This window comes from Cydia strobilella, chromosome 15 (assembly GCF_947568885.1).
Source record: "Cydia strobilella chromosome 15, ilCydStro3.1, whole genome shotgun sequence".
NCBI lineage: Eukaryota > Metazoa > Arthropoda > Insecta > Lepidoptera > Tortricidae > Cydia > Cydia strobilella.
The window spans coordinates 13,541,710-13,562,035 of NC_086055.1; the positions used below are offsets into that span (position 1 = coordinate 13,541,710).

Consider the following 20,326-nt stretch of genomic DNA (forward strand, 5'->3'; position numbering starts at 1 on the left):
TCCCCGCGTCAAAGCTAAAACGACGTATGTCCAAACGGTCCTCGGCTAGTTACAACTTTATGGTTCGTCATGGGGGTAAAGGGGAGAAGGGGGCAACCAGTCTGAGTTACACGCAAAGTTTAAATCTGCAAGCCTTATTAGGGTTGGTATTCCTTGCTACAGGCATACGTTGAACAGTTGGTCTTACTACGCATGAAAGCCGCAACCGCCATTGGCAAACTCCTTCAACTGTTTATCGTATTCTCTTGCAATACATTCCAAATTCAAACTGGTTTTTCATTGGCTGTTACGGCATGGATAGGCAACACTGCTCTACATATAATTTATAAAAAACAACCCTTTGAAAACAATATGAATGGTATCAACCATAAGTAAAAGTAAAGTTTATTGTAATGGGGTGGACTGGTGGACCAGATGAGTTTCACATACCTATGTATGTTAGGAAAATAACTGTCTGTCCGTCTGTCACCAGACTCACCAGGCTATATCAGACAGTTGAAATTTTCACAGATTATGTATTTCTGTTGCCGCTATAACAACAAATACTAAAAACAGAATAAAACAAACGTGATTTTTTGCCGTTTTTTCCGTAACGGTACGGAACCCTTCGTGCGCGAGTCCGACTCACACTTGGCCGGTTTTTTATGCATACACACTCGCGAATAATATTTAATACCGAGAGAAATAAACAAGGGTTACATAATGCAAATTATATAACAAGATTGTCCTCAAACCACAGGTTTAAGGTTTTAACGTGTCTTATTTGGATATAGGCGGTAACTGGTTACCAATATGGGAGCATAATTGTTTAGCTCACCAAACGACCGAAGAAAAATTGCCAATCGAGGGAAATAATTCGTGTATAAGCGTATTTTGCCATAGTTGTAGTAGGGACCATTCCCTACTACAACTTTGTCAAAACACGCTTGCTAGTATGTTGTTTAATACACCATTGTATTAAAAAACATACTTGAATTACCGGAGGGTGGGGGTGAAGCTAACTTCTAGTGCCTTGTTATTTAAAAGAATTTAGTGGAAGTGTTCTTATTTGCATTATCGCATCAGATCGATGAAATTCTTCACTTTGTATGTTTATCACTCAATGACGCAATATCAATATAGAATCCTATTTTTCCTGAAAGTTCCGTTTTCCATTTCCTATTGGGATTAAACGTGTTGCAAATTTGTACGAGACTGCGTTTATCAATTTCTAAGCGGCTTGGCTACGTTCAAATGGAACAGGAGAGAGATGGCAAAGGTGGTCGCCTACGTCCGTTAGGGCATGGCAAACAAAGAAGAAGAAGCGGCTTGGCTAAGGCTAGTTAATTAATAATTTTATATGCTACTAAATTAATATTATTGCGAGAACGGTCATCGCAGTCACAAGATGGTTTACAACTCGGAAGTAATAAACAATGTACAATGTATATTGCAGCGATTGATTGTAAAATAAACATTTTCCTTTCAAATCTAGTGCCAAATGCATCCGGAAATCTTAAAATCCGATCTATTTCTATCTGTAAACCTATCTACGTATAGCCGTGCATGCTTTTAATTTAAATACCTATATGTATATGTTTGAGAAACAGATGGTTTTTAATGCATATGAAATATACCCGACTGGCGAAGCAGGGCTGTATTTTTCGAGCGTATGTATCTATGTAATGTCTTTGGTACGATTACGCCCTTATACCTACCGTTTGACGGATTACAGTGTGTGAAGTGTCATTAGCATTAGATTAGTCTTAGTTTTAGGATTAAATTAGGTAGGAACGTAGGAACTCATTAAAATTAAAAATGCGCCAAATAAGTTCGCGTTCAAAAAATCCTTACGTGCTTTCTATGCTAGCGGAAAGAAAGTTTCTTAGTGTATTTTTATTAGTTTCATAATGGGTCTCGTCGTTATTTATATATATATTATATATAGTATATATGTATATTATATTTGTATATATGTGATTATATGTTATTTTTATTTTATTTTTGCTGTTGTATTTGTAGCACCGCCCACAATTTCTCTGCTTAGCCTTAAGGTTGACTGGTAGAGAATGCCTTATGGCATTAAGTCCGCCTTTTGTACTGTAAGGTTTTCTTTTGTGCAATAAAGATTAAATAAATAAATAAATAAATAAATAAAATTACTTACTAAAGGGGCCCACCCGTTACCAGTCCGCCGGACAATATCGGCCTGTCAGAACAATTTGACAGTTTCGAACAACTGACAGGCCGGTATCGTCCGGCGGACTGGAGGGCCCCTTAGCCTTACCACATTGAATTCGAGTAGATGTCAGGTACGTGGACAAGCTTTTTGTCAATATTACAACCATTAACATATTTTTAAATATCGTCTTTATTATGTTTGTGTTGAGGTAGAAAATCAAATGGATGAACCATCTGTCAAGTCAATCACTACCTTTATATTACAATGATACTAGTACTAGATCGATCGTCGATTATATGAGTCACCGTCGGTGTCTGCTAGTAATTCCCTGTGGTTAGTGAATGATTGCACATGTATCTGGCGTATGATTTATGTCATTACATGGCTGATATTCTCATTGCAACGAGCACTGAATCATTGCAAGGTTAAGGGTCGGTTGCACCAAACTGTTTGTCATCGTTAAATAGTTCGCTAAATTTTATTGTATGGAAAGTTTCATAGTAAACCGCCGCGGCGCGCCGGTTGACGTTGATCAGTCTGTCAAGTGCGGATGGTGCAACTGGCACTAAGCCTAGCTAAGATAATAATCGTTGCTGGAAAACAGCAATCGAAACTTAACCCCTCGTATGCTTACACACGGATCCGTGCTTGGGAAATTTAAATCTATTGTTTGAACTTTATTTCTATGATCAAATTTTGACAGGCTCCATACGAGGGGTTAAACAATCTACGGAAACAGTCGCGTGACTTTTAGTAGCAACTGTCATTCCGATATTTTTTCTCTGCGTTTGGCATTTGTCGATGTACGATTACGATTGTAATCTTGACTAGGCCCTCAGGTGGGGTAAGAGAAACATAGTTTATGTTGCTCGGGATAACAGAAACAGTATGAGGCAATCTACAAGTGTTTCCTATAACCTATAATTTTTCTGAATTACAGATAGATTATGTAGCTTACGAACTCTAAAACTAATTTCACGAGCATATTAGGTAGGGTCTACCACATATAACTTAGATGATTGTTTAAGCGGTTGTTACAGCTGAAAATATACATTTTGGTAATTCGGATCCCTGTCTCCCCTATTGTATACTAATAAGATATTTTTGTTACAGGTAAGTTCAGCTAATAAATGCATCTTCATAAGTACGGTTGTAACGCGAGACACTTTAAAATCGTAAGTTTACAATTTACATTTGAACATTCCATGTATTTTAGATAAAAAATATTCACCCCACAACCATGCACGTAGATGCTATTATATATTATTTATTATTTTAAACTTTATTGCACAAGAACAAGTACAAAAGGCGGACTTAATGCCTTGATGCATTCTCTACCAGTCAACCACTGGGCCAAACAGAAATTAGTTAAGGTGAGTGCAGTGCGATGCGAAAAAATTTTTTCTAAATATAAATTCTAATACTAATACTACTTACTTATATAGTACTTACTTCGAAAATATTATTATCCGCGTACAATATTAAACACGTTAGTCTTTTCGTCATCATCGTCATCATCATCATGGTCCTTTTTATCGTCATCATCGTCCTTTTTATAATCGTCATCGTCATTTTTATCATCATCGTCGTCGTCATCATCATCATCGTCCCTTTTATCATCATCGTCGCCATAATCATCGTCCTTTGTATTATCAACGTTACCCAAGACCGTAGGTTCAACGCCAAAGACCGATTAATCGGTCATAGGCCACAGAGCAACATAGACCTACATGCATATGCATAAAGTTCAATTTCAGTTTTGACACTTCGGTGACGTGGCGTCTGGATGGCTGGTTTCGCGTTTGACACGGCGTCGAAAAGGTTAAAACTGAATAAACGTATGACTCCGCCATTATGAAAACTTTCCAAAAACTGAAAGAAAAAAAAACTATTTAATCATCAAAGCTGCTCACAAAATTCCACGAGAATCAGTTGAGAATTGCGTCCTGTAGAGGAGCATATCAGAACATACGAACGCATTTTGTCCAAGCTGAGGGCCTACCGCGAACCACGTTGGACGTAGGCAACACGTCCCTGTCACACTTACGGACGAATTTACAAGTGCGACAGAGAGGCAACACGTTGGACGTTGTTCGCGATAGTCCCTCTAAAACGGGGACCTTCGCAAACGCTTGGTCGATAATCTGTATACATATATATGTTGCTGTTGATGTGGCATTAACTGCATTTAACGAGTAATTAAATTTTTATGCGCTACGGATTATAAACGCTTGGAGCGCTGGATAATTATGGAACTGGTGCTAATGGAAAACTCACACATCGTTGAATTAAAACAGGACTTCGTGATAGGGCGTGGAACTATTAATATAGGTATCATAAATGTTCTGCCGACCTACTTAAGAGTCCGCAGTAGGCTCGGCCGAATTTGTACAAAGTTTCTGAGCAATAGCTAGTCGTTTTAAATTGAGAGCGTAACTACGTTTGTATTTTTGTATGGAGAACCGAGCTTGCCGAGGACTTAATCCTGGAACCGAAATTTTACAGTGGGAATACGATAGAAACGTCACCTTCTGCTACTTTCTTTTTTATAGTAAAATTGGGTTTCCTGATACAGCCACAAAAAGAGTAGAAAATAATTGGGGTCGTTGAACATAAGTTGCCAACATTATACATAAATATGTATATTGTATACCTATTATTATTTATGATGATATTGATGATGCATTCACATGATGGTTGAATCTCAAACTTTGACTTTCTTCCGCATAAATGAGTTCTGCATTTGGTCCTTCTGAGCTTCTAACACATATTTGACAAGAAATCTGGTGAGGATAAGTATGAAATATTTTTATTCCAATTTCGTTTTACAGTTTTGGGATTTTGTATTTTTAATTTATTAATAACTTTCCTCTTAGCAAAGTAAAATCAAATATGACATGAAAACTGTGATGGAGCAGTTTTCATAATAGGAATGTGAAAAACGCGTTCAAAAGATTTATATGCATCCTCCAGACCGGAGTATGCCTATGAAATATTTCTTCGTTCCGCAAAGTTGAAATATAGCAAGTAGATATGTTGTATGTTGGCAAAATATTCGTAGAGTTTCACAACATCCTGCGCGAAAATAAAACAAAATGGTGGAATTCCTAACTCGTGTCTGCATCTGCATATTTGTGGCTTGTTTTTGGCAATATTAAAAAAAAGTGTTAGGGAATCTTACAGCAAAATATACCCATCTGGTAATTCTGGTGTAAGTTCATTTAAATAAAGTTATTTTCTAACAGTCATATAATATGATACAAAAAGACATGAAATATAACTATTCCGACTGTTGAATGCTGTTACAGCAAAATATACCCATCTGGTATAAGTTGTTTTCCAGCAACGTCACAGGATATAACAAGAAGTATTCCGACTGTTTAAAGCTGTATACAATACTAAATAATTTCACGGTTTAGACTCACTTGTTTTAGTTAATGTTAGTATGTCTCACCAGTTTAAATTCGACTGTATACAATACAATTGTAATTGATGTAGACTGTTAAATCGCGCTTGTAAATAAATAAATGAAGGTACCAACAACTTTCCGATATGCATCAGATAATCCTGAAGCTAATTTCCACGACTTCATCCTGCTCCTCCAAATCTAATCTTCGATCTCGTTAAACTTCCACCGTCTGATATGCTAATACACCGTCCGGATCCATCCGCCGACGAGTCTCCCGATTTATCGCTCATATTTACAGCTGCTATTCCTATCTTATCAACAAGCGAGTGATGCCCACAAACAGATATAAATGTGATCTTCGCTTACGAACTGTTGCTGAACCTCGAAGTCACGCTTATAATACTGGTTTGCCTAAGGCGGACGTTCGGCTAGCCATGTTTATAGCTGTCTAAGTTTCATTCCAACATCTTAGCAAGCAAGGACGATATGAATATTCCCACAAACCAGTTTAAGAGCGTTTGTAGTTGTTAGGGATCTCTGGGTCATCTTACACTGGATGGCCGAAAGCTCCGGAAATCGCTGTCGCGCGCTGCGAAGCAGAATACATGGCCAAGATCGTTACCCTGCACTTCGCCCCTTGCATCTCCAATTTTATAACCAAATGGGCGTATATACTGTTGGTACTAAGACTTTTACGGCCTTTTAGATTAGAATAAAAATACGATCCATAAGTGCAGTAAACAGTCAAGAACGTGACGGGAATTTCTGCTTCAGAAAATGCATTTCTGCCCCTAAGTTTTTGACTTTACGAGTATGCGGGTTATATAGACTGTAAGCAATTTAAAGTTAGATTGATGTTTTAATTTACTTAACAGGGTTGAAATCGTATCCGTATTGTACGTAGTTTTTATTTTGATTAAACATCGATTTGTAAGTAAGTAAGTAAATATTCTTTATTGTGCACCATAAAGTTAAAAAAAATATACAGAAAGCGAAATACAAATTTGTATTTTATTAAAGGAAATGAAATTAAATCAGAAAGCTATTAGTGATAAGTAAACTAGCAATAATCAAGTACTAAAAGTCACTTATTCGTAGTTAAACAAATGGGGTTTTGATTCTTTAAAATCTAAAACCTATCGACCTTTATACAACCCAACTACAAAAAAAAAATCAACAAGAATATTTAAGCAAATACAACCGACTAATTGCCGATTTTACGGACGTAGTTCTGATTCCAACAAAGGCTTTGATACAAAAACAAAAACATCCGATTCTTACGTAAAGGTCAAAACTCTTTCACGGTGCTGATGCCTCAATAGATCTGTTATTTACAATCAGTTTCGGTTCACAACGCTTTCTATACACATTTTCAAACAAATCCCAAATTCTAACGGGATAGTGGGTCTTTTGTCTAAATTAAGACGGCATTTGTAGTTCAAGCATGTATCACATCACATTTTATGTTTTGTTGAGATGAAAAGCAAACATTAACTTTTTCTTAGTTACCTATCTCGGGGTAGAATGGGGGTTGGGGGTGATGCATGTCCTAATATAAGTATTTGAGGCAGTCATTAAGAGTAGATAGTTCTCAATTAGGTGTCAGTTTTAAGTTAATATGACAAGCTTCCTAGTTACCGTACTAGCATAAAAACGATGGAGAGGTTTAAATCGATCATAGGATGAATCAATAATATTATATGTACATTAACTTGTACATGAATCACACTGTCTGGACACTCTGGCCTTCATAACAAACGATTTGCAATTTCACCTCAGAATCCTTTGTCTACAGATGATATATGTATAGGTTGATACATAAAACGCCAACTTTTCTTAATTATAGGCTTATAAGTTAACGAGTTAGTGTGCCTTTTGTTTTGGAGGATATAACCAAATGGAGACGCCTTGTCTGTAATTTTCTGTACAAAACAATGCCGATTTTTGCGGGGGAGGGGCAGGGGCACGTCAAATGTATATGTAACGTAAAAATAGCCATGTCAGATAAACGTCAGTCCATACAATGTGTAAAAAAAAATTGGTCATAGAGTTTCAACAGAGGGGAACGCCTGTTAATGGCTACTCCGTTGGGTATCTTTATATCCTCCAAGGCCTTTTGTCTTTTTAACTCTTTATTTACATACAGTGCCGTGCAGTGTTATTTATATACAGTGGTACTACGTAAACGAAATTAATAACTAGCTTAAATCTAAAATAGGCCCTTGAGGCATTGTACCAAGGATGCCGGCGGCATTTCCTCGCTGTATCGCAATGCTGATACTGTCCTGTACTTTTGTCTTGATTTTGTCTTAAATCAATCGGCCTGCGCTAAAAAGCCGTATGTCAAATTGACAGTTGTAATATCAATATTATACGTCATTCTTCGTTTGGCTGTTGCCGTACAAAGTAGTACAAACCCGTAGTGACAATGAAAGCATTCTCCGAGCTTTCGTGGTGATCTCTGACTTCCGGTCTTACGAAAATAACTGTTGCTTCAAAGTCAAATGTTTTTTTTTTGTTACTGCTGTTTGTTTTTAAACATTAGTAGGTATTGAAGAGAAGCAAAGGTACACGCTAAAGATTGTGTTCCAATTTATTTTCATTTCAACAGTTATTTATCACATCTGATGAATATTCTGTGTTGTGTCCGAAGACTTTTTGCCGAAACCGAACGTTCGGTTTTGCTCTAGTAGTTCTAGTATCGGCCGAAACATGATTATTATGCCAAAACCTGTCGAAACTGATACCGAAACCGAAACCGGCGCGGCCGAAAGTTTCGGCAGTTTTGTTGCTGAAACATGATTTTTATGCCGAAACCGAAATTTCGGTCTGACACTAACCAGCATAACTCACTGGAAAACTCATTTTGTTTACCGTAATTATTATCTCGCATGTCTCGCATTCAATTCTAAATTCAAACTGTTTTTCCGATATCAATTACGATTCTCATGACTCTCGTGAGTGGTGGTGTAGTATTAACACAGACCTGTCATTTTTATACTTACGCATATATATTACAAGTAAATGTTTACTTAGTTTAGGTATTGTTATCAAATTTCCATGAGCTACAGAAAATACAAATTCGTTCTGTATTAAAGTTTTTAACTTGACCTGTACCTATTTTGAGTTGAATCTATGAATGTACTAGTATTTAAGTATAAATTGTATATTTACCATTGTATAAAACCAATTAGCATAAGTTTTAAATGAATAAATATTATCTTATCTTATCTTATCTTATTAACGAGATGAAAATTATTTTGTATCCGACTATTGTTACGACTGTGTGAGAGTATTACCGAGAGGAAAATGTAATATAATGATTTTATGTTCGCGTTAAACTTCATCTCGATATCACAGCTTGGTGCAACAGGAAACACAACATACCTTCACTATCTAAGATCATTCGAACGAACACACTTGAACAGCGAGCGCGGACAAGCCCAATCGATAATGAATCGCATTCAAAATAGCCACCGAACACCGAAGTCACAATCATGAATGAAAGTAATGAAACTATTTTTGTTTACGAACGCACTCTAGTTGGCTCCCGAAAAACGTCTATGGGGTCGTTAGGGGAGGGGGGTGAGGTCCCGGATCCCCGGAGGCTGCGCGGCAGTCCGCGCCGCGCGCTGCCGAGCGCCGGTACCGCGATGTTCCATTGTATAGTGCAACCGCGCCATGAATGGGGACCTCCGGACGACGCCAATGCCTTCCCTGGTACGAAAAAAAAACAAATTTTAAATCTCGAAAGTTTTTGATCGACATAGTGCACGCAAAACCGGTTCACTCTGCAACGATCGCGCCGTTATGATCTATTAGTAGCAAAAACGTTGTGTAAATGCCAATAACTAATTATAACTGTTTTACGTATTTACTTTTTTATTTTGGTGAGAAGATGCCTGGGAAAGCCGCGAAGTGCTTTGTTTTGTGGGAACGTTGGCAGAACGCGTAATATGAGTGTCGTTTAGTGATTGCGAATTAAAAAAGTGTTGCAAGCGCACTATGTACCAACAAAGAGATGGTACCTGCTAGATCGAATTTTAAATAATAAAGCATATGTGGTTTGCTTACAGCAAAATACATATTCAAGATGTCTTTGTCCATTCCATTTTGCACGTGTTTGTATTGTAATCCACACGTGTGCCGGCAGATGTTACCGTTTTTTTATCGTTTCAAAATTACCTAACGGTTCTCGTAAGCGGTCGATTTTCGATACCGATTCTTATTATCGTTCACCTTCACTCAGCTGTTAAAAGAGAGGGACAGAAATACCCGTTATCACGGTAGCACAGACAGCACGGTACAAAAACAAACTAACATTGTTGCTCGAGTTTTTTGCTGGTAAACGAAGAAGTCATTACGTCTTGCTTGGGACAGTACGGCTTGGCATATTCATCAATCACGGTGATTAGATGAGTTCCACGTTTTGATTATACAGGGAGTCCACGTCAAGTCAATTTACATAAAGAACACTATAAGGCATAAGGGTATCAGAAATTATGCGAAATTGGACACACTATCACTTTGAACAAAGTTCATGTGGGAAATATGAACATTGTGTTCCTCTGCCTTATAAATGCTTATGGGACAATCTTAACATAAATCGGCCTAGTTCTACCCTGCAGTAAGATCAATAATCAAGATTTTACATGGGCACTAGGCGACAATATATGTACGTAATACAGATAAACAAACAGTACAAAACATAACAGAATAAGAAGGCAAAAAGCAAACATTCCTTGTAGCATCCGAAGTAGCAGAATGCGTTCATTGTCGCCTCTAGGCCGTAAATATTGTATAGGTATTCCGTTCCCATTGCTTTTTGTCTGAGGCTCGATATATATTATGGCCTGTTCGGAATCTGGTTTTCTAGCTTCACTATTTCAAGACGTGTTTACGTTACGTCTCGCTTAAAGATTATAAATATATTTTTGTTCAGTCCACAAGTGCAATTTCAGATTGAATATCAAATACATAGTGACGACCAAAATAGCCAAATACCTATACCGTAAAATGGGGTAAGTAGGGTTCGCGGGGAGAGTTGGGTTATGAATGGGGACAGAAGGGATGAAAGGGGGGTGAGATAGGATTTTAAGGCTACTGCTAAAAAAATAATGTATTCCAATTGAAAATGGAGCTATAGTAATACTCATAATAAAACAAAATCGATCCAACAATCTTCCAAAATCACCTTTGTATGAAAACCCATCTCACCCTAATTACGAGGGACTACGGGGTGAGGTGGGATTTCCTGTTTATCGTCAAAGTTATGAAATGTAACTACCCAAAATAAATAAAAGCTAAAATACAAACGTCCGGAACACTTATTATATACACCATTCAGTTTGCATATGTAAAAATAAAATGTTATCGAGGTTTAAATGTCAGTTTTGCTCCTACTCACCCCATTTTACGGTATATATTTTGTTCAATCCACAAGTGCAATTTGAGATTGAATATCAAATACATATTAGTGACGACCTGTCGACCAAAATAGCCAAATACCTATATCGAAAAACATCCTTTTTTCGATATATTTGGTCTTATTATAATAATAATAATAAATATTCTTTATTTGCTTAAAATATGGTAAAAATGGTCATCCATGGTGGTATTGGCCGTCATTATGAGTTTATAACGAATATAGTCAGCAAAGGGATATTCCATTGATAAATTTGCGGACCACTTCAGATTGTCCCAGTGCCCATGGTACCGCCCACAGATTTCATATATATTTATATACGCTAGATGACGCAAATACCACGATTTGTATTGAAACCAAGCGTGCCGACTTTTTTATACAAAATTTACGCATAATATAATTTTGAAATTACTTATCTGTGATAGGAAATATGTTCTTGCCTTTGGGTGCTCGCAATTTTTGGGCTGTTGCAGTTAATTATCATGCAACGAAGCATTTTTTAAGTTTTCACGGACGTCCGGCTGCAACAACCGGCAGCGTGGACTGTAAAGAGCGACGGTCAACCTCGACGCTTGGTCGGGGTTCGGACACGCGAAGTAGATGCATTTGCGTCTTCTATGGTATATTTATTTATGTGGTACCGCCAGTGATCCATGGAACATTGCTGGTCAAGAATCACTGTTTTATATCAGGGACATCTCATCCGAAGAAATGTATTAAACATATACACTTTTTAGCGATTTATTAAGTTATGCGCAATATAAAAAAAAACAATCCACTTCGCAGGGGATAGCTAAACCAAAGAGAATAGATATTATAGAGGGTTACTGTCATAGTAAATTTTGTAGACAAGGTAAATTTACTGTCATCTATCGACATCTACACACGATTAAAACTAAAAATGAAAATGTATAAAATATCAAAAAATGTATAGTATAAATATGGATGTGTTTTTTTATTTAATATATTTATATGATTTTAACCCATGTTCTTTCACTGATTGTGTTAAAATTCCTAAATATCAAACGGTGTCGTCAATGCCATTTAGCCGAGTATAGGCCAAAGGTGTGGCGCCATCTATCCGAGAATACAATACAAATACTCTTTATTGCACACCCTCTTGTTCTTTACTCTTTATTGAGAATTACTTTTTCTTGATTTCCGAGGCACGTTTTTTTCTTAGACTATTCATCTTATACGGAGTTACATATGTCTTTGGCTAAACGTTGAAAAATCATCCTTTATCTGTTGCTCTGATAACGAATAATCATAGTTACAAGGGTCAAATTATGATAAGAGTCGAAATCGGTTTAAAAATAGTTACTCACACTAGGAGGAACTGATAACACATGTCAGACCTATAACTTGAGATAAAGCGGATCACATTAGACGTTTAAGATAAATTTTTGATGAGTGGTCAGAAGGAAACAAAGGAATGACGTCATAGTTTTGTAAACAACTAATTATATGTACGGTTTGATTTTGATTAGAGAAAGTAGAATGTTTACTGGCACGCAATTGTATTAGTGATATAATTATTGCGCTATGATTTATGATTGAAATATAACATAAGTAAATAAATATACAGTTATTAGTGTGTTAAATTCAAATGATGTAATGGCGCTAAATCTTAAACTGGGAAGTTAAATGGGTTCTTAAAGAACTTTAGGTATATTTGGAAATAATACCTAATATGTATGTTTCTAGTTGACTACGGTACCCTAAAAACCCTCACATCCAGCTGAGGAATGAACCGGTTAAAAACCGCTATTGCAGAAATGTACTTCTGCATTAATGCAATTTATTCCTATATTCACTTGAAAAAGATATACTTTAGGAAGAAAAAACTACATACTAGTATTAATAACAATCTGTTTACGCATTTAACTTGCCCTTTTAAGAAAAATAAACCCTAAGCTAGATACATATTCATAACAAGAGAAAAACCATACACATCCTTATGGAGAAATCATGAAAGGACACTAATGATCATTCAATAGTCGGATAACTACACACACACACACACACACACAACACACACGTCTACACGTCTTACAATAGCGAAGCTGGAAAACCAGATTCCGGACGGGACATAAAATCCTCGGACATATACTATGGTAGAATATCGAAACTTTACGGCCTAGAGGCAATTGCCAGGGAAATTTTAGACTTAATACTTTTAAAGTAAAATGTGCCTATATAGCTCCAAAATTAGAAATTTGTTCTTAAAATTATTATATTGTGTAAAATACTGTTGGAACACAATTAGCTAGTTGGGTAATAAAAAAGGCAAATTTTACAGGCATAAAAGGCATGGTAGAATATTGAAATTATTGAAGCTGGCCTAGAGGCGAAAATGAACGCTTGCGACTTTGGCGCCTATTTGCCATTGCTTGTAAGAAAAAATGTACTTTGTTCTCCATAAAGGTCGAAAGTTCCTCCAAATGATACTTTCGACCTAGTGATATAATTATCAAAGGTTACTGATATGGTTTTATCAATTAGTCGGCCATATTATTTCTTTGGACAACGCGACTATGGTACAACATTGTTGAGGCTTTCCGGCCTAGAGGCGAAACAACGCTTTCTGTAACTTTGGCGGCAACGAGTATAAGAAGTAATGTTCTCATTGTTGGTTGGATAGAAAACGTAAGTATGAATAATGGGAAAACTTTAGCTGCGTTGCCCTGTTGCCTTAAATAAAACTTTCGACCTTGTGAAAGCTTTATTGCAACAATTCAACCAAACAAGAGCAAGGTAACATTGAGTATTACCATTTGTCCCCGCCGGGCACAGATAGGAATATGCGCTTCATATAAATCATTCCCATTTGCCCCGCCTAATGTACGGCGGTGGTCACGTGGGCGGGGATAAATGGGAAAACACCGGTTAGATGGGTTAAGAGAAACACCGAGGCAGGAGAAACACTTGTAGGGAATCCTCATACTGTTTCTCTTGCGCCGAGCAAAAAAAAAAATTCATTTATTTCGTACAGTAAGGAATCTATATAGCGTTATACAATTTTATAACTAAATTAACATTAAACTTATAATTCAATCATGTATCATGTCACTAACATAAGATTATAAAAACTTTAAATGTTTCTCTTACCCCACCTGGGGCCCATTTCTTGAACGATATTAGACTAATATTATTAGTGTGTTGCCATGGTAACCCATACGATTAGTTTAATACCGTTCGAGAAAGGGGCCCCTGACCTTATACTAATATTCTCCGATCATACAGTCAGCATCAAACAGATATTGACGACAATACCTAGTAATTACTTCCGCGCGTTATATTTCATCACAGACTTTTTGACTCGTTCCTGACAAATTAGGGGAAAGATGTGTATACAGCGTGTTTATGTTTGACTAGACGCCACCCTGTGTGGGGGGTAACTTGTGTAGAAACTAGAAAACCACCCCAGAGACGGCCATCAGTCATCGCCTGAGCTTTCGGAAAGTAAATTTAGTATCGCCGCAAATAAGTACTGTTGAAAAAGAAAACCTAGAATATTTTACTAATTTCTTTAGGGCTGAGTATGGAGATGACAAATAATTGCATTTACGCAACTGAGGCACCAATTACCGATTATCCATTTAACCACGATTATCATGTACAGCATATTGTCAAACAAATGAATGATATTAAAAACTGTAATAGATGTCATATATTAAAGAAAAAGTGACGAAGCCCTCCAGTGGTGAAGGCCGGATTCGAACCGGCGTCTTTAGCTATCGCGGCTAACGCCATGAACCCCTAGGCCACCCCGCCACGGCGGTGCCCGTCCGAATTTCTCGACTATATGCCATCTTAGTAAGACTAGGCGTCTTTGAGTAGTGTGACTACTTTAAAAAACACAAATCAAAATATTTAATAAAAGAATTTGATTTGTTCTCAAACTTGTTCAAATGAATGAAAGTCAAAACATTGTACTTACAAAATTGTACCCGCTGTAATTAAAATTTACTTTAGTAAAATCTCGGTATACTACGAGTAAATACTTACATACCCAAAGTGGGTCTTGGCTTCCGATACGAGTTCGCAACAGCGAGCCCTGTCTTCTGCGATTTCCTCCTAGTTTTCTGCGTTTACGACGAGACGACTTGGGTCGACCGGATGGTCGTCCCACGTCGGCCCTTTTTGTCCACCTATCTGCTGGCATCCTCTCGAGATGCACAAGCCAGCGGCATCCTGACTTGAACGCTCCTATAATTTTCCGCTCGGACACTAGGTCTTTAAGCTCCTGCTTTTTCCAGATTCTCCAGCTATCATCTCGTTGTGTTGGCCCCAAGATCTTCCGGAATATTTTCATTTCAACGACAAGCAGATTTTCTTCCTTCAGCGTCAGTGTCCAACATTCGCAGCCATACCTACCATTAAGATCGTTCTACTAATAGTATATGATTCAAAACACCCGCTTCCAAGTAACAAAACCAGCCCTCTATTTGTCTGCTCCTCTTGTCTATGGCTCTATTTGTCTGTCGACGGAAGTTGGCGACGATAATGTTGGGCTAGGTCAGGCTTCACAAAGCTATTTATGATGACGGTGGAATGACATTTGGAATTATCTATAGCTATTAATATATGGTATTTGTTATTAGATGGTGTTTCGTTTATGTCAGTAATTTTTAGACTTTCAATGAGAATAACTCGACATTTTTTTTGTTTTTTTGCATAGGTACACCAACTGTATTATATTATAGCAATATAGCGTGGAAAAAATTAATGGGCCCTGGAGGGAAAGTGCCTTAAAACGTTAAGTTAGCTGCGTTAAACTGCTTTTAATATTTTTTTTATTAGCTTGTCTCGCCCGGGAATCGAACCGACTAAAAATTCCAAAAAATAAACACTTGTTATTTTATTCTACTAGTCGATACAGTTAATGTTAATGATAACATTTCTCCAAGAAGCATTCGGTCTTACACTCGTCTGTCGTACAAAATATCCATAAAATCGAACATTTAGAACTCAAGAATATTTACAATTTATATTTACAAGCGAAATTGAAGAAAAAAAGCAAATCTTTGAATGCAGTTTTGTTTCTTTTTAAAAATAAAATAATGTTTCCTTTAAGTAAAATGAGCTAACTTAAGGTTTTATGCACTTTCCCTGCAGAGCCCAATTTTTTTTCACCCTTATGTATGTATGTACTTATATACATTCGCCATGTTTCCCATCTGGACAGGCAATTATCCCATTCCACTTGAAATCCTTATTTAATGACTGCATAGCATGAAAATAATTTAATTGCACCGGAGCATACGGGATGCGGGTGTTCAAATACCTGCAGTTTGTCAAGCTTGTATCAACTACTTAAAACGCACTAAGTGCCAAAACCCTCCTGATCTAAATGCAACCTTAATCTATTTAAAATAGTCTAAATTGCAAGTAAGTGAAGGTTTTAGTTGAAGCGTTTTTGTTTTTTAAAGAAGTACCCATGTCGTTCATTGTAATGCAAAATGGCTTTCAGCTATCAATTATGAATTTATAACCGGCTAGTTTTGAAAGGATGCTGGTTGTATTGTATGGTGGTGTATGGTGTGTTTAATCGGATTTGTGGCGATAGGAACTATTCTATACTATGGTATAACTATACTATATTGCAGCCATTGCAGCCGTAGGACTTTACGGAGTATTGTTTGTTAAATATTGAGAGATTTTTGAAACAAACATTTCATAGTTTTAGCAATAAGATAAAAGTAAATCAGAACTTTTATAAAACAAAAATATTTTTTTTTAATAGCGGGAAGTTGTGTATTACATAGATAATAATCAAGGCTGCGGGCTGGGTATATTTAAGGAGAACGGACAGTGATATTGTGTCAGTCATGTGAACCGTTTGTCGAAGTCAAAAATGTACCAAAAGTTACTTCTATATATGTATGTATTTAATGTTTCGTCGCTGCCCTTTAGGATGACTTACGTCACGTTAGACCGGCCCGAGCTTCCGGCGCTTCGTTTTCTATGGAAAGCATCACGTGATCACCTGTCATGTCATAGAAAAGTTAGCGCCGGAAGCTCCGGCCCGGACACGGCCCGGTCTAACGTGAGTCATCCTTTAACCCTTAAATGCATGATTTTTTGTATAACTTTTTAATAAATTGAAATAGATGTGTCATGTTGTATAGATTGAGGGAATAATATTTTGGATAGCTGCATATTGAGCCACGGACCATCAAATATACGATGCATATATACATCATTATGCATTTAAGGGTTAATCTTAAATCCTGCCAAATTTTACCTTGATAATTTTTTATTTTCCGATTTCAACGAAATGTCATTGTTCCTTTTGGTTGGGAACCCTTCCAATAATTGAGAAAGCGCAAATTTCTCGCTTATTAAATTTCACCCCCCGTCAATGCAAAGAATTCGACCATCATTTGGCATCCTTTTCTGTGCAGAAGGTTGTATTTGAGATGTCTATTCTAGTAACGTACGACGGTTTTGGGGTTCTATTTCTATCCCATCGACAAAATGTTGTATCTTAGAGGGCCTCTCGTTCAGACACATTTTTTCTCGTTTCGTTCTCGTCTCGTTTTGTCTCGGCGTTTGATGATGTACGATTGTCATCTTGGCTAGCCCCCCTGGTGTTTGTCCTATTTAATAGGACACCTACCCTAACCTACCTACCCTACCTAGGGTGCCTACTGATGAATACTTTTTGAAAAGCGTTCTCAAAGGGCCTCTACCACGAAAGTTGAAAATCGAGGTTTCGTTATGTGCGTCTCAATCGCTCTTGCATTATCGATCGATAGGCAGTAACGAAATTTCGATGTTCATGGATGGCCCTATATTTTCGGGCAATTTTTCTGTCGACAAAAGATTACATCTCAGGTGTGTATCCTATTAAAATGCGACTGATGAATACTGGGGTGAAAAGGGTCGAAAGGGAATTCATCTGTCTGTCATGTGGATCGCTTTGTTGATGGGGGAGCACCTGGGATCATCTTTCATGATCATATATCACCTGGGTAGATAGAGCATTTAACACGACTCACGAAACTCACGATCATCATTCATTGGCACTCATAAGCCGCGTTTTCACTTAGTGTTCTGAGCAAACATTTTGTTTTGTGCAAATGGTTGCTCTTCCCATTTCTATTTACTATTGGAATAAGTGTTTCCAATAACCAAACGAACGAAAGATTGCTCGCTCAGAACTGTTCAGAGCACTAAGTGAAAACGCTGCTTTATATCCTCATATGACGATTTGACGACCGGTCTGGCCTAGTGGGTAGTGACCCTGCCTGTGAAGCCGATGGTCCTGGGTTCGAATCCCGGTAAGGGCATTTATTTGTGTGATGAGCACAGATATTTGTTCCTGAGTTTTGGGTGTTTTCTATGTATTTATGTATTTGTATATTATATATATCGTTGTCTAAGTACCCACAACACAAGCCTTCTTGAGCTTACTGTGGGACTTAGTCAATCTGTGTAAAAATGTCCTATATTTATTTATTTATTTATTTATTTATTTATATGAGACATTTTGATATTTATGACATAGTTATATTGTTTTATTCGTGATAAACCTAAAATTAAAATGACATACAAAAGTATATCTAAAACTACAAACATTCATAAAATAGGTAAGAGTTAAAGTTTACCACGAAATGGTCTCGCCTCAGCATAATACTAACCCGAAAGTCAGCGCTGATCTTCTTATGACTAGGTATGAAAGCGCAACTGAGCGTTTCTGAAATGTATGTAACCCCCAATCTGCCAGAATTGAATTCTAAATGTGGACTTATAACACGACCGCCTCGTGGAGTCGTACTATTTTAAAGGTCACATATGTGAGGTGATTAGGATTGTGCCGTTCTCGAGAACGTTCTCGGTTTTGCGTGGAAGTTCTCTCTCGAAAATATTACCCATAGTAAATGGAGGTTATCGAGAACGGCACCACTTTAGAGGTGATGAAAGTAATAAGCGCTTCCTAATGCGCAATCTGTGGGAGGTAGTCAATGTTCATATTAATACGTATGGGGGGACTGATGTTTGTAGGTAAACATTTTAGTAGATTGAAACTGAATGTTTACTGCTACTATTTTCAAAATGTAGGGAATCCTCATACTTTTACAGTTGCAAATGTCCACAGACTACGGTGTTAGTTTACTAATAAGTGTATCGTTAGTTGTTTGTTACTTAGCATAAAGAAAACCCGAATGCATAAAATCTATATTTTTTTATAAAACATTTACATACATACAAAATATCACACATCAAAAAACAACTAGTATGATATGTTTTACCTGCTTACATTTCGTAATCAAAAAATGACAGTTAAGATACATAACATAGTTCCATACAAAAAATGATTTCACAAACTACCAACGAAAATATATTTACAGTACATATGGTGCTACTTTCTCGCACTAGTGCGTAAAGAGCACTTTTCGGGCATATGTCGAAAGTTTAAAGGGCCATATGTACTGTAAAACGTTTTACGATACACGTGCGAATAGGTAATTCGCAACTCGTGTCGATTTGAAACACTCCCTGCGGTCGTGTTTTAATTTATCGCCACTCGTTTCAAATTTCCTCTTTTCCGCACTTGTATCGTAAATAACTATTTTCACACAAATTATAAAAAGTCCACAATAGCTTTGAACATACTCAAATTAAAATATAACGTATCTCAAACACTACGCAAGCTTTTTTACAAATCGGTATACCATCTAAGCCCATTGTCTGAAATTAAAATTGTAAAGCCGTACACGACATTCCATGGTCCCCCCGATTTTAAAACAATTAGATTAAAAGCTTTGCTGAATCTATGGATGGGGGAGGTTGGACGTGGCTTTAAAAATCTGCTTTTATTGCTAGAACTATTATGGGATCTTTAGAAAATTACTCTTGGTAGATAAAGGGCTTAAATGCTGTTTTTTGCCTTTGATTCGTTTATCCACGATCGTTGTGTTGTGAAATATAAAATATTTACTCCTTTTCGATAATTGCGAGGTAACTATAAGATCTCATTTTTCACGATAGTGATTTTCAACACACTTTATTATAAAATATTTATCAGTACGGTTTTTACTCACTATTATTTTTAGTCGCTTTTGGCTTTTGGTGTTTTGGTTTGTTTTGAAATATGTCTCACGATAGTTTAAGTGCGAACACTTTATTATTATAAAGCTTGGTAATCTTGGTAACACACGAGTAGCGAGAATAATAGCCCATTTTATTCCCTAGTGAGAGTAGTGAGTAATAAGCTTTTTTTAGGATTCCGTGCCTAAAGGGTAAAAACGGGACCCTATTACTAAGACTCCGGTGTCCGTCCGTCCTTTTTAGGGTTTCGTACCTCAAAAGGAAAAAACGG

The 20,326-nt window shown here is 37.0% G+C and overlaps 1 protein-coding gene across 7 annotated transcripts in view; it reads left to right on the top strand.

Moving 5' to 3' along the window:
- Positions 1–20,326, top strand: part of LOC134747567 (SLIT-ROBO Rho GTPase-activating protein 3-like) — a 97,731-nt gene that overhangs the window by 41,333 nt on the left and 36,072 nt on the right. For 5 of the 7 annotated variants that reach the window (XR_010128342.1, XR_010128343.1, XM_063682146.1 and 2 more), the window contains exon 1: positions 9,108–9,290. The exons of the other annotated variants lie outside the window; for them this stretch is intronic. Coding sequence is in view for 3 of the 5 variants with exons in the window: in XM_063682146.1 (XP_063538216.1) it covers positions 9,134–9,290 (157 nt within the window). In the remaining 2 variants the exon portion in view is untranslated. Of the gene's footprint in view, positions 1–9,107; positions 9,291–20,326 lie in introns of those variants that run through there. 7 annotated transcript variants of the gene reach the window in all.